General features: G+C 48.0%; 1 protein-coding gene across 4 annotated transcripts; it reads right to left on the reverse strand.

The window, feature by feature from the left end:
• Positions 1 to 690: 690 nt before the first annotated feature.
• On the reverse strand, positions 691 to 15,297 carry LOC117092439. 4 transcript variants are annotated; one of them, XM_033226004.1, is made up of 4 exons: positions 14,607 to 15,297; positions 12,077 to 12,173; positions 11,268 to 11,455; positions 691 to 1,027 (listed from the first exon to the last, which is right to left on the reverse strand). In XM_033226004.1, the coding sequence occupies exons 1-4, from the start codon at positions 14,780 to 14,782 to the stop codon at positions 988 to 990; spliced, it is 501 nt and encodes a 166-aa protein (XP_033081895.1). In that variant the 5' UTR covers positions 14,783 to 15,297; the 3' UTR covers positions 691 to 987. The 4 variants fall into 4 exon arrangements, 3 of the variants coding, with proteins under 3 accessions (XP_033081895.1, XP_033081896.1, XP_033081894.1); XM_033226005.1 differs by lacking the exon at positions 691 to 1,027 and adding an exon at positions 10,397 to 10,551 and having other exon boundaries at positions 14,607 to 15,296; XR_004440814.1 differs by lacking the exons at positions 691 to 1,027; positions 14,607 to 15,297 and having other exon boundaries at positions 10,923 to 11,757; positions 12,077 to 13,044.
• Between the last annotated feature and the right edge of the window lie 7 nt (positions 15,298 to 15,304).

Raw genomic sequence — 15,304 nt, forward strand, 5'->3', positions numbered from 1 at the left:
GATTTATTCTTCTAGGTCCAGATTTTGAAGAAATCTCTCTACAGATTGAACCGGTAAGGCTCACCTTTCAATAGTTACACCAAGAAAGGCCTAGCTGGTGACTTAAGCTATGGTTTTGGGCTGCACGAGAGTGGTCAGGCGGACAGTGGGGAAGTCTACACATAACCCAAAGGGGAAGGGGAAAAGGCCCCCGAGAAATCAGGGCAAAGTGCCACAGTGTCTGTTTCTTGATGGTGTCACTGGCATGTGGGTTACCTTCCCACTGCGTCCCCCAAAGGACATGAGGCCACAGACTGCAGTGCTCGTGAACAGAGGAGCTGTGGGAATGGTAGTTTGATCGCTCCATTCAAACGCACATCTGGTGTGTGTGTGTCTCTTCTGATGCAGTGCCCCAATGAGTAAGCTCTGTTCTTCTCCACACAGTGGATTAAGAGTGGAAACATTCTGTCTGTTTAGCGCTTGACGGTTTGGTTGTGACCTCAAGTCATGGTGACCAGAGCCAATGATGCTAACAGTTTAAAATTGTTGAGCTTGTGGGTAGGTATTTGGGAGGTAGTATATGTGTTACCTAGTGTTTGTCATCTGCATTGATTTTGTTACTTTTTGCATACACTGAGGAGAATGTTTATTAACTGCAGGTGATAGAGAAATCAGCAGTCACTCTAACATCCTCCCATTTCTTGGTCTAGAGCTGCGCCTGGATCCCGCAGCAGCGAGGAGACCTGAAGACCAGAGAAAACACAGCAAGTAGGCCCTTTAAACCACTCATCTGTGTTCTTTTCTAATTTATTCTGTTTTATTTTGTTTCCCTCATTTTAAGGGGTTAAAATCATCTTGTTCAGACCTCAGGATATAAAATGACCCATCGGTAGACCTCAGGCTCCAGCTATACCCCAAGAATTGTCTGGTTTGTTTTAAATTACTGCCAGGTTTCAATTGTAGATATCCTCGGAAAGAATATTCCAGATTCCCTGAGTAGTTTCCAGGTTAAAGTCCTATAGGCTTCCTCTGTTTTGAGGAGGAGTTCCTGTCAGAGAAAAACATGATTTTGGATTTTTAACTTTAATGCTTGTGAAACGCTCTAAAAAATAATTTTCTACCCCTAACTTTAAAGTACTGTTAGTGAGAAATTAACATTCCTTCAGGAGGGTTAAACTGCCATTTCAGTTACCCTAATTCCAGATGTTTTGGTTGTTAGGACTCTCTTTAATGTTTATGAAGAAGTGTTTTATATTTTCCCTCAAGATTAATTTTCTCTCTCTTGTTTCTTTTTCTTTCTTTTTTTTTTTTTTTTTAAGATGGAGTCTTGCTCTGTTGCCCAATCTGGAGTGTAGTGTGGCAATCTTGGCTCACTGAAAGCTCTGCCTGCCAGGTTCACACCATTCTCCCACCTCAGCCCCCAGAGTAGCTGGGACTGCAGGCTCCCGCCACCACGCCCGGCTAATTTTGTTTTTGTATTCTTGGTAGAGACAGGGTTTCACCGTGTTAGTCAGGATGGGCTCGATCTCCTGACCTTGTGATCTTCCCGCCCCGGCCTCTCCAAGTGCTGGGATTACAGACATGAGCCACCGCGCCCGGCTGTTTTTTCATTTCTACTATGATTTGTTCTGTGGGCTGTCAGTGACTTAGCGGTATGTTTTTCTTTTTTTTTTTTTTTTTTTTTTTTTTTTTTTGTTGTTGAGACGGAGTCTCGCTCTGTCACCCAGGCTGGAGTGCAGTGGCCGGATCTCCGCTCACTGCAAGCTCCGCCTCCCGGGTTTACGCCATTCTCCTGCCTCAGCCTCCCGAGTAGCTGGGACTACAGATGCCCGCCACCTTGCCCGGCTAGTTTTTTGTATTTTTAGTAGAGACGGGGTTTCACCGTGTTAGCCAGGATGGTCTCGATCCCCTGACCTTGTGATCCACCCGTCTCGGCCTCCCAAAGTGCTGGGATTACAGGCTTGAGCCACCGCGCCCGGCCGCGGTATGTTTTTCACATGTTTATAAAGCTGAATAGTTCTGTGTGTCAGCTCAGCACCCCTAGTGTCAGCCATGCTCCTCTCCTGCTGTGCATAGATGGGGCCTGTCCACACCCCAATCTCCTGGGTTCCCCCTGTCAGCACCTGAAGGTACCCACCAGATGTGTCTGTCACTTCCCTCCATCCACCTCTCTTGTGATTCTTGTATTTTTGCCTCCCTAGAGACCATTTCTCTCTAGAGCAGAGGTTTCCAATGGAAATACAATGCCAGACACATATGTCATTTTACATTTTTTAGTAGTCACTTTAGAAAAGTTAAAAAGAGGCTGGGCACGGTGGCTCATCCCAGCACTTTGGGAGGCTGAGGCGGGTGGATCACAAGATCCGGAGATCGAGACCTTCCTGGCCAACATGGTGAAACCCCGTCTCTACTGAAAATAAAAAAAATTAGCCGGGCATGGTAGCGGGCGCCTGTAGTCCCAGCTACTTGGGAGGCTGAGGCAAGAGAATAGCATGAACCCAGAATGCAGACCTTGCAGTGAGCCGAGATCACGCCACTGGACTCCAGCCTGGGCAACAGAGTGAGACTGTCTCAAAAAAAAAAAAAAGAAATGTTACAAAGAAACAGGTGAAATTAGTTTTATTTCACCTAAAATGTTAGCATTATCCAACATATCACTTCAACATCTTATCAAAATAAAAATTATTAATGAGATGGTTTACAGTCTTTTTTCTTGTTTTGAGACAGGGTCTTGCTTTGTTGCCCAGGCTGGAATGCAGTGGCACCAGCATAGCTCAATGCAACCTCAAACTCCTGGGCTCAAGAGATCCTCCTGGCTCAGCCTTCCTAGTAGTTCGGATTACAGGCACACACCACCATGCCACGCCCATTTTTTTTTTTTTTTTTTTTAAGACAGGGTCTTGCTCTGTCACCCAGGCTGGAGTGCAGTAGCACAATCTTGGCTCACTGCAGCCTCAACCTCCAGGGCTGAAATCCTCCCCCTCAGCCTCCCAAGTAGCTGGGACCACAAACATGTGCTACCACGCCTGACTAATTTTTGTATTTTTTGGTTAAGACAGGGTTTCGGCATGTTGTCCAGGCTGGTCTCGAACTCCAGAGCTCAAGTGATCCACCCACCTTGGCCTCCGAAAGTGCTGGGATTACAGGTGTGAGCCACTGCACTCGGCCTAATTTTTTTTTTTTTTATCTGAAGAGATGATGTCTTGCTATGTTGCCCAGACTGGTCTCAAACTCCTGGCTCAAGCAGTCCTTCCTCCTTGGCCTTCCAAAGTGCTGGGATTACAGATGTGAGCCACCACACCACATGCCCATTCTTTCTTTTATACTGAATATTCAGAATTTTTTTAAAATGTGTTTTCCACTTAACAGCATTTCTCAGGTTGGACTAGCCATCTTCCAAGTGCTCAGCAGCCATGTGTGGCAAGTGGCTGCCTTGTTGGACAGCACAGCTCTGGAAGGTGATTTTATGTACATCCCCACTGCTCTCTGCCTCCTTTATTCCTGTCCATCCCACACTCCTGCAGTCTGTGACTATCATGTCCCTCTCTCCTCTCTTCCTGTCTCTTATAATCCTTTAATATGGAGAATTATTTCCAGTTCCTTAACATTCTGCCCTGATTTTTCTCTGTCTTACATTCAAGAGTTAAAGTTTTCGTCTCACCCTCATTTCCATCTTTTTCCATACAATGTGACGTGCCTTTTTGTCTTGGTTGGGTATTTATTTGCAATACAAGAATGATTGTTTTATTGATACATTAGTGACTTACATACTTTTCATGTTTTTTGAGTACCTCTTTCTTGACAGAATTTCAAATTAATCCTTGAGTTAAACTCTAGAAAGCTTTTTTTTTTGAGACGGAGTCTTGCTCTGGCACCCAGGCTGGAGTGCAGTGGTGCGATCTCAGCTCACTTCAACTTCTGCCTTCCAGATTCAAGTGATTCTCCTGCCTCAGCCTCCCGAGTAGCTGGGATTACAGATGTTCACCACCACGCCTGGCTAATTTTTGTCTTTTTAGTAGAGACAGAGTTTTGCCATTTTGGCTAGGCTGGTCTTGAACTCCTGACCTCAAGTGATCTGCCTGCCTCAGCCTCCCAAAGTGCTGGGATTATAGAGGTGTGCCACCGGGCCCAACCTAGAACGCTTATTTTATTTTATTATAATTTTTTTGAGATGGAGTCTCGCTCTGTTGCCCAGGCTGCAGTACAATGGCACGTCTCAGATCCCTGCAACCTCTGCCTCCTGGGTTCAAGCATTTCTCCCTGCTCTCAAGTAGCTGGGATTACAGGTGCCCTCCACCATCCCCAGCTCATTTTTGTATTTTTAGTAGAGATGGGATTTCTTTTTTTTTTTTTTTTTTTTTTTTTTTTTTGAGACGGAGTCTCGCTCTGTCGCCCAGGCTGGAGTGCAGTGGCCGGATCTCAGCTCACTGCAAGCTCTGCCTCCCAGGTTTACACCATTCTCCTGCCTCAGCCTCCCAAGTAGCTGGGACTACAGGCGCCCGCCAACTCGCCCGGCTAGTTTTTTGTATTTTTTAATAGAGACGGGGTTTCGCCGTGTTAGCTAGGTTGGTCTCGATCTCCTGACCTCGCGATCTACCTGTCTCGGCCTCCCAAAGTGCTGGGATTACAGGCTTGAGCCACCGCGCCCGGCCGAGATGGGGTTTCACCATGTTGGCCAGCCTGATCTCAAACTCCTGACCTCAGGTGATCCGCCCGCCTTGACCTCCCAAAGTGTGAGATAACAGGCCGTGAGCCACCACACCCAGTCAGAAAGCTTATTTTAAAAGGTGTGTATAGAGCCCCTTATGTTTCTGCTTGATTTTTAAAATAACATACTTAGGTCTATATATTTTAGGATGTAAGATCTCACTGTATGTGTTGCTTGGCATCATTGAACATTTTTGGTAATTGTTTTTACTTTCTATATATTTTAGAGATTTCATTAAACTAATACAGAATTTCATATTCAGGGCCGGGCATAGTGGCTCATGCCTGTAATCCAGCACTTTGGGAGGCCGAGGCAGGCAGATCACCTGAGGTCAGGGGTTCGAGACCATCCTGGCCAACATGGGAAAACCCCAGCTCTATTACAAATACAAAATTAGCCGGGTGTTGTGGTGCATGCCTGTAATCCCAGCTACTTGGGGGGCTGAGGCAAGAGATTCAATTTAACCTGGGGGCGGAGGTTGCAGTGAGCAGAGATCTTGCCACTTCACTCCAGCCTGGACCACAGAGCAAAACTCCTCAAAAAAAAAAAGAATTTAATATTCACTCATATCAAAATGAAAATTTATTTTTGCAAATTTCTATTTGAGTGATAGAACTATTTTAATTTAGGAATGGTTCATAAAAAATGGGTGTAGTGATTATGTTCTTTCCTGTGCTTGAATGGAAAATGATGAGGGAACATGATGTTAGAGTTGCAGTGAGAAGGGGTGGAAAAGAGGGATTCCAGAGTGCCAGGCACGCAGGTTTTCTGGAAGGCTTGCATGAGGACTGCTGTGGTTTGAAGGTGTTCCCCGAAGTTCATGTGTTGGAAACTCAACCCCTAATGCAACAGCGATGACCAGTGTAGCCTTCAAGAGGTGATTAGGTGGTGAAGGTTCCGCCCTCACGAATGGATGAAGGCAGAGTGGGTTAGATACCTTGGGAGTGGGTTCCTGATAAAAGGATGAGGTTGGCTTCCTCCCTTTCTCTCTTTCCCCCTCCTCCCTCTCACATGTGGTCACTCTCTTGTCCTTCCACCTTCCACCATAGGACAGCACAGCAAGACCTTCACCAGATGCAGGCCCCTCACTTTCCCAGTGTCCAGAACCATAAACCAAGTGAACTCTTGCTTATAAATCACCCAGTCTGTGGTATTCTGTTATAGCAACACAAACAGACTGAGAAAGGGACACTCAGTGGGCTCATCTCTCTACTTGATGGAGCACTCCCTGCGTGGTATCTTGTATTTGTAGACATGATGCTGTAAATGCTCTTTGAGTGCCTTGAAGGCTTTTATGTTTGAGGAGGTTACAGAGAAGCCCCTACAGGCTTCAGGTCCCTTCTTCTGTTGCTTCTTTGCTCTTTAGTACCTCCCCAAACCTAGTGTTAAATTAGATCATAGTGAGGTCCTTGGACCAACAGTATTAGCAGCACCTGAAAAACATGCTGGAAATACAGACTCACAGGCTGCACCGCAAAACACTGAACCAGAAGCTCTAGGAGTGAGACCCAACAATCTGTATTTAACAAGACCCCCAGGTGAGTCTGATGCACAGAGAAATGTGAGCTGCGGTGTTCGATGGTGTTGAGTTCATGACAGCCGAATCACTGACACATCCGTCTGTTCACTGCTTGGTCTTTGCACGGGCCCTGGATCCTCCTGGAATCCCCCATCCCTGTTGCTCCCTCAGGGAGGTTTCTAGTCCCTCTGACTTGAAGAATGGCTTTTAGAGCCCCGCGCCACCCAGCTTGGGTATCTGGTGAGTTCTGTGGTCTGCACGTCCATGTTTGTGACATTCTGGGAAGGGTGGCCCAGGCTGTGATTTGCCATCTGCTGCTGCGGGCTATGCGTGGTATTCAGAAGGGAGGGGAGATGCCGTGTGCGTGTTCTGAAGGGTTTCCCACTACACAGACCAACCCTCTCCATAACTATTTGATTTTTACTTTATCTCCTCGTTGACTTCACAGTGTCAGTGCAGTTTGTGTAATCATCTCTACAGGGTGATGCGGGCAGATAAAAGTCTGCATGTGTGGGTGAACACTCCACATCATGTCATTTATTGTCCATCATTACATGTCTATGGTATCTCGCTCATTCCTCTTGTTTTCTGTCATTTTACCTACTTTTACCTGAAGTACAATGACTATTTAATAACTATTGAAGGGGTGGCCTGCCCCTCCACACTTGTGGGTGTTTCTCGTTAGGTGGAACGAGAGACTTGAGAAAAGAAATAAGACACAGAGACAAAGTATAGAGAAAGAAAAGTGGGGCCCAGGGGACCCGTGCTCAGCTTACAGAGGACCCACGCTGGCACCACGCCGGTTCCCTTAGTATTTATTGATAATTATCTTTACCATCTTAAAGATAAGGGAGTGGCAGGATAATAGGATCATCGTAGGTAGAAAATTAGCAGTAAGACATATGGATACCATCCTGGCTAACACGGTGAAACCCCGTCTCTACTAAAAACTACAAAAAACTAGCCGGGCGACGTGGCGGTGCCTGTAGTCCCAGCTACCTGGGAGGCTGAGGCAGGAGAATGGCGTGAACCCGGGAGGTGGAGCTTGCAGTGAGCTGAGATCCAGCCACTGCACTCCAGCCTGGGTGACAGAGCGAGACTCTGTCTCAAAAAAAAAAAAAAATATATATATATATATATAGATAAAGATCTCTGTGACATGAATAAGTTCAAAGGAAAATGCTGTGCCTTGATATACATATGCAAACATCTCCAAAAACCTTTTAGCAGCATTGTTTTAGACTATCACATGGAGAGAAACCTTGGACAATACCTAGCTTTCCTAGGCAGAGGTCCCTGCGTGTACGTGTCCCTGGGTAGTTGAGATCAAGAGAATGGTGATGACTTTTTCTTTTTTTTTTTTTTTTTTTGAGACAGAGTCTTGCTCTGTCACCCGGGCTGGAGTGCAGTGGCCGGATCTCAGCTCACCGCAAGCTCCGCCTCCCGGGTTCATGCCATTCTCCTGCCTCAGCCTCCCCAGTAGCTGGGACTACAGGCGCCCGCTACCTCGCCCGGCTAGTTTTTTGTATTTTTAGTAGAGACGGGGTTTCACCGTGTTAGCCAGGATGGTCTCGATCTCCTGACCTCGTGATCCGCCCGTCTCGGCCTCCCAAAATGCTGGGATTACAGGCTTGAGCCACCGCGCCCGGCCAGAGAATGGTGATGACTTTTTAACCAGCAAGCTGCCTTCAGGCACTTGTTTAACAAAGCACATCCTGCACAGCCCAAAATCCTTTAAACCTTAAGTCACCACAGCACATGTCTCTTGCAAGGACAAGGTTGGGGGTCACAGATTAACAGCATTTCAAATACAGAACCAAATGGAGTCTGTTATGTCTACTTCCTTCTATATAGACACAGTAACAGGCTGATCTCTCTTTCTTTTCCCCACAACTATTATTTCATTTCAACTACACCTATATGGCATTTTTTCACCTCACATTGGACCTAGCTCCCTCACTGGACTTCAGTGGTGGGACCTGCAGGTCTCAGGCCTTCTGGGATGTCCCAGTTTTACTTGAATGTTCTCTCTCTCTCTGGCCGGCTCTGGCTGGAGCAGTGGGTGTTGGCGCCACCCTGTGGCTATAGGTGGTAAGCCAGGGTGTTCTTGACTGACCCCTGGTCTCACCTTGAACCCTGGAATTCTCACATGCGTGGATTTAAAGGCTGTGTCTTTCTAAGGGCAGATTGTGCCCATTTTCCTTCTCTCCCTCCCAAGGCGCTGTTTCCTGTGTTTATTGACTCCGTTTTTTTTTTAAAAAGATATATATATAGATAGATGAATTAGATTGTACCCCATAAATTGCATGTTTTAAAAATACTTCAAAGAATAGGTTTTCATTTTTTTCTTGCTGATTTTTACCTATCTTCTAAATTGTATATGGGGTATAAAATGATGTTGTGATTTTCCAATACAGTGTGGAATGAGAATCAATTAATCTATCCGTTACCTCAAATCCTTGACCTTTTTTAGTGGTGAGAATGCTGTTTATCACTTTCACTCATCAGCTCCTGATGTCTTCTATGCTAGGGACAGGAAAGGCTCCACACTTGACTTTCTCTCCTGTTTTCTTATCTCTGTCAACCCCTGAATGTACCCTCCAGGGTTGTCTTCTACACCTTCTCCACCTAGCCCGATCCTTGTGCGTCTAGCTTCCTCTCAGGGACTGTCCTTAGGAAGTGACTTTATGCACAGACTTCACATGCTCTTCCTGCCTCCTTCATCCCCATAAGCCCCCATCCCAGCCCCATCTGATTTTTTCTTCCTTCTCTCATTTCCTGTTATGCTGTTGGTTTTCTAACCTGAAGGGTAGAAACTAACCTAAGGGCTTACTCCTTAGTTTTTTGCCATAATTTCTAAATCTTAGGCTACTTTCAGGCTAAAAGTTTTCCTCCAGCCGTGGTTTTAGTCTCATTCTATAAGTCTTGGTAGGTAGTTTTATTCATTGGAAATTTTTTGTTTGTTTTTGAGACAGAGTCTTGCTCTATCGCCCAGGCTGGAGTGCAGTGGTGCCATCTTGGCTCACTGCAACCCCCGCCTCCTGGGCTCAAGCAATTCTTTTGCCTCAGCCTCCCAAGTAGCTGGGATTATGGATGCTCGCCACCACACCCAGCTAATTTTTGTATTTTTAGTAGAGATGAGGTTTCACCATGTCAGCCAGGTTGGTCTCAAACTCCTGACCCCAAGTGATCTGCCTGCCTCGGCCTCCCAAAATACTGGGATTACAGGCGTGAGTCACCACACCCCGCCCCTTGGCATTATATTTAAGTGATAATTTTGGACACTGAGGTAGCCTCATTCCACAGGTTTAGATCTGAAACATTTTCACTATTGCTTCTTCCCATGTATTTCCTGGTTTGCAGGTCAGTTTCTTCTTTTAACTCATCAGTGACACAGTGGGTTATATAGCTTTGAATTTCAAACAATATTTTTTAAATTTTTTTGCTGATTTTTATCTATGTTAATTTTAACTTGACATGTTCCCTAGATGGGCATCACTAAATATTTTTTTCACTCTGTTTGTAATTTGATGGATTTTCACATCTCAAGCCAGCTAAGAGTGTGGGAAATATGACTGCTTAAAGCACAGGTATCACAAGTGATTCGGATTCACGAGGGTAACCCAGATGAGGGTGTATCGTTGTACCTGGCCCACAGCACTCAGTAACTGTCACCTTTGATTTCATTTATTTATTTATTTGAGATGGAGTTTTGCTTTGTCCCCGAGGCTGGAGTGCAATGGGGTGATCTCTGCTCACTACAACCTCCGCCTCCCAGGTTCGAGTGATTCTCCTGCCTCAGCACACGCCCGGCTAATTTTTTGTATTTTTAGTAGAGACGGGGGTTTCACCATGTTAGCCAGGATAGTCTCGATCTCCTGACCTCGTGATCCGCCCACCTTGGCCTGCCAAAGTGCTGGGATTACAGGCGTGAGCCACTGCGCCCGGCCGTACAAGTCATCTTTGAATATCTGCTTCATGATAGGTCTTGGAGGTGCCTTGTGGGTGTGGCTTGGAGGGATGTTTACGAGGGAATTGTGGATATTAAGATCACTCACAATTCAACAATTCAGAGAAAGCTCCTAAGGGACTTGCTGGCTGCTTGATGCCCAGAGGCCAGGCCCTCACTTTCTATCAAGGCTCAGGACTATGGATAGAGAATTTAAAGGGGCACCAAAAAAACTCAGTAATCAAGATAAACAAATTTTTAATGTAATATCTTTAAAAATACAAATTAATGCATAAAGAAAACACCCATGTTGAACAAAATCGTTACAATTGTGCCTCCTCTTCAACACTACCCCACCCTCCACCCTACCCTCCAGAAGTTTCCTTCAAGTCGAACCTGTAAGATAAAAATAAAAACCTGTAAGAGAAAAGATAAAAATGAGCTGGGCATGGTGGCTCACGCCTGTAATCCCAGCACTTTGGGAGGCCAAGGCAGGTGGATCACTTGAGGTCAGGAATTTGAGACCAGGCTGGGCAATGTGGCGAAATACCATATCTACTAAAAATACAAAAAAAAAAAAAATTAGCTGGGCATGGTGGCAGGTGTTTGTAATCTCAGCTACTTGGGAGGCTAAGGCAGGAGAATCATTTGAACCCAGGAGGCGGAGGTTGCAGTGAGCCGAGATCACGCCATTGCACTCCAGCCTGGGAGACAGAGGGAGACTCTGTCTCAGAAACAAAAACAAAACAAAAAAAAAACACCTTGGGAATTTCTGGCTCAAGCCTCTGATCCTCACCACCACTATCACCAGGAGATCTTTGGCTCTTCACCCAAGTCCAGCCAGCATCGCCTACCTGGGGAAATGTGACCAGCCTCTCCCTGTCTCCATTCTGGGAGTTTTCCCCAAGCCAATCTTGCTGTCCCTGAAAACAGCCATAGGGTTCCCTGTCCTGTTACACCCTCCTACTCTAGGGGACATAGGGGTGGTGTCACCCCCAAACCGGGAGCCCTGAGAGAGCATTGCCTCTCCCTGAGCCGCTTCTGCCCCAACCTGGCATCTGCTAGGGGAAGGGCGCACCAGGGCGGAGACTTGCATGGTGAGCTCAGCTCACCTACAGGCGAAGGTCAGTGGACAGTGACCACCCGGGACCACATTTTCCAGAATCCTTAAGTGGTCCCGCGATGCTCTGTCAGCAGATCTCATTGGCTCGCAGAGGAGAAACTTGTCCGTGTCACTTGGGCATCTTAACAGTGGGTTCCTAAGCTTGGTTGTGTGCGCTGTGCAGATGTCGGAGGCACCCTGTGTGGGCAAAGCCAACTGTTTGCCCGCCTCTCTAGCTCCAAAACTACAATCCCCAGAGGCCTCTGTGGCACATCCACTACCCACCATACACACCTTACGTGTGTCCTGTTAATGTCAGAAGCACTTCTGGTTAGGCTGGTTGGTCCCCAGGGAGGCCTCCCCCAGGTCTTCCCCACACCTCTGCACCTCGTTACCTGACCGGCTTCAGGATCCACAGCGTGCACCTGCGTTCCGTGAGTGCCCTATAGGCAGGCAGCATGCCCCTCTGTGCATCCCTGTGTTACTCACAGGGACTCAGGCTGGGAGCCATAGGGCTGTCTCAGAACTCGGGCGCTCTCCTGTGGGCACCTCCAGGCCATTTTCCTTTCACTGGAGCCCACAGAGTTAGAGACAAACCTTCACTCTGCTGCTTGGGGACAAGGGCTTCACTCCCTGGCCTGAGCCTGGGGCTGAGCTTGAGGGTGCTGGGTCATCCTGGGCCCCCTCTGGATGGGAATTGGCTGCCCTGGTGATTTCTGTGACATCCCCGACCCCAACTATGGGGCTCTGGAGCAGACTCCGCTTCACCTCGTGCGGAGGGGGTTTCCACCTGACAGTCAAAAAAGAGGTGAGAGTTACCTGTAATTCCATCTTGGATGTCAGCAGGATGGATCCCATTACCTTTTCTTGCCCTGGAGGCTGCCTTGTTGGTACTGGGGAAAGTTCATTCCTAGTTCTGGAAGAGGGGCTCATTCGAACAGGAGTCCTCCCTCAGCATTCCTTTCTGCTCCATCCATACCGCAGTCATTCATGAAGTAGTTAATTGTAAACACACATGGAACGGTTTAAATAAAAGTACAGAGATGTGTGCAATGAATTGTTCAGTGATGTGGATGAAGGGCAGGGACAGCAGAGATGCCTGTGATTTCAAGGGTTGGGGAGGACTCCCAGAAGTAGGGCTGTCTCAGCTGCCCCTGAGCGGTTTGGTACCTTGGAGATTAGGGGGAAGGCATTCCAGTGGGAGGCGGGAAGGACGCCTAGTCTCAGAGGCTGGGCTCTTGCTACCGTGTGGAAGGATTATGGTGGCCAAGGGCCTTCCTAAGGTTGATTTTTAAATATGCTTCGGTGAAGATACAGACCAGCTGTTCACACACAGAACAAGGAGAAGCTTGATATAGGCTGACCTCTGCTCACCACAACCTCTGCCACCAGGGTTCAAGCGATTCTCCTGCCTCAGCCTCCCAAATAACTGGGATTTACAGGTGTGTGCCACCATGACCGGCTAATTTTCTTGTACTTTATTTTTAGTAGAGACAGAGTTTCACCATATTGGTCAGGCTGGTGTTGATCCCCTGACCTCAGGTGATCCACCCGCCTCGGCCTCCCAAACTGCTGGGATTACAAGTGTGAGACACCTCACTTGGCCAGTCTGCACTGTTTCTTAGTGTCAGACAGTTAGAGCCAAACAATGTCTTTCTCATTTGGACATGACCTTCAGGGTCTAAGCCAAGGTTTCATCATGTTGGCCAGGCTGATCTCGAACGCCTAACCTCTTGTGATCCATCCGCCTCAGCCTCCCACGGGGCTGAGATTACAGGCATGAGCCAGCGCTTGACCTTGCCTGGCTAATTCTTTGTATTTTTAAGAGGCGGGTTTCACCATGTTGGCCAGGATGCTCTTGAATTTCTTTACCTTGTGATCCGCTCGCCTCAGCCTCCCAAAGAGGAGGGATTACAGGTGTGAGCCACTGGGCCTGGCCTCAATGTAACTATCAAAATATGTAGGAAAAATTAATTAAAGGGCACAAGCATTGTAATACTTAAGATGAAATCTGTGGCTAAAGGACTGCCAGAAACGCATGAAATGTTTCTTGTGGCCGGGTGTGGTGGCTCATGCCTGTAATTCCAGCACTTTGGGAGGCCGAGGCAGGTGGATCACCTGAGGTCAGGAGTTCAAAACCAGCCTGGCTGACCTGGCGAAACCCCGTCTCTACTAAAAATAAAAATGTTACCTGGGCGTGGTGGCCGGCACCTGTAATCCCAGCTACTGAGGAGGCTGAGGCAGGAGAATCAGTTGAACCCCGGGGGGGGCAGAGGTTGCAGTGAGCCGAGATGGCACCATTGCACTGCCCTGGATGACAGAGTGAGACTCCATCTCAAAAACAAAACAGAAAGGTTAGTGCACGAAGGAACCACAATTTGAATAAACAAATTTGAAGGAACTAAGTAACACATGATTTCCTGTTTCTTTTGGTATGTTATTTCGGGAATGTTATTAATCACGAATGTCAAGGGCATTGGGAAGAATTTCCAGATACTCTGACAGGAATGACAGCTTTATCATACAAAACCTAGGCTATCTTAGGAAATTAGGTATCACTGCCCAGGACCTTTACATGAAAGGATAAATTAAAATTACTATCAACTTTGTAATAATCAGATGCGCTGGCAGGCAAGTTGTGTCCTTTTTTCTCAGCATTTTTTTTTCCTTGGTTCACTAAAACAAGGGCCAGCTATCTGCAAACACTCACTAGACTGTTTAACAATATGTGAAACGCAGCCTGCACACTCACAGATCCTTGCCACGTCTGTTGCCCATCCTTTCAAAACCTGTGTTACCCTGTGGCTAGATTTCTCAGCGAGATGAGAGAGAGATGAATGAGAACCATCGTCTTTGAGGTCGCTCTGCAGAGCTTCTGCATGTAGACGATGACGTCTCTGATGAGGCTTTTATCCTTGCCTAGGGTGTGGTGGCCTTAATCCCAGAAAAGACACCTCTTAGGGTGTAGAGGTGATTTAAATCCCTAGGAGATCGACGTCACTCTCCACCTCATCCAGATCCTCACAAACCGAAACAGGAAATGCCAGGAAAACGATTGACAACCGGCCACACCACACAGACAGAGGCATGGGGAGAGGCTGAACAGAAGAAAGACGTGCAAGAAATTACCCCTCGGTGAACAGGGCAGATGTGAGTCCCTCGCCTACACACACCCATACACAAATGGACAGAGAATGAAAGAGCGAAAAAGAGAAATGAGACACACAAACCAACACAGACATACAGCACTGACACGGTAACACCCACCACAGGGAACCCCAAAAGCTGTCAGAGTAAATTCTCGGTGACTGCAAACCACTGCTGAGAGAGTAGCCGATGGTACACACACCTGTCCTCGAGATCATAAGGGCACTGTATATGGGGGAGATTCACCAGCACAGCGTCCACTAATGACTGAGGCTGAGATCCGCGCTGCCTCCTCCCGGCGATCCGTGTGACGTTTCTTCCTCCCGAGGTTTCTTCCTGCTGCTCCACCCTCCGCGAATCCCGGCCTCCGGAGACCATCCTGGTAAGGCCCTGGCCAGGACTGGTCTCAGCCCCGACTCGGACGCACGATCACACAGGGCTCCTACTTCGCCAAGTCTCAGGGAACCGCCCCCGGGCAACGGTGGCGGTCACTGTGACCAAAGCGGCGGCTCGCGCCTCGCGCATGCGCACTGGTCGGGCCGACCCCTCCCCTTGCTCCCGAGAGGCAGGCTGCGGACCCTTTAAACAATGGCGGCCACGGGCGGCTGCGGGGACTGAGACGCCGGTGGCCGTGGCGGTGGCGGCGGTTGCGGAGAAGATGGCGGGGTAGCCCCAGGCGGCGGGTGGAAGAGGACTGCCAGAGGGGCCTGCGAGAGACCCAGGGTCGGACCCATGGGAGTCCTGTCCTCGGGACTTCCTCGATCGGTCTTCTGCTTCGGTGCCCGGTGGACGGGGAGCTTCAGGGTGCCGGCTGGGCTGTGCGGACCCCTCTTCGGATCCGATGATGGATCCCACCGACCGGGTGATCGGGAATGGGGTTACAATGTAGTGCGGCGGGAA

This window comes from Trachypithecus francoisi, unplaced genomic scaffold, assembly GCF_009764315.1.
Source record: "Trachypithecus francoisi isolate TF-2019V2 unplaced genomic scaffold, Tfra_2.0 Lachesis_group12, whole genome shotgun sequence".
Classification (NCBI taxonomy): domain Eukaryota; kingdom Metazoa; phylum Chordata; class Mammalia; order Primates; family Cercopithecidae; genus Trachypithecus; species Trachypithecus francoisi.

What these genes read in the sequence shown, in the direction of transcription:
- LOC117092439 (XM_033226003.1), bottom strand. Translation starts at nt 14,782, where the DNA reads ATGGTCTCCGGAGGCCGGGATTCGCGGAGGGTGGAGCAGCAGGAAGAA. An exon ending in CCTTATGATCTCGAGGACAG is followed by an intron (nt 12,174 to 14,606) that starts GTGTGTGTACCA and finishes CCCCTCTTCCAG; the next exon opens with AACTAGGAATGAACTTTCCC.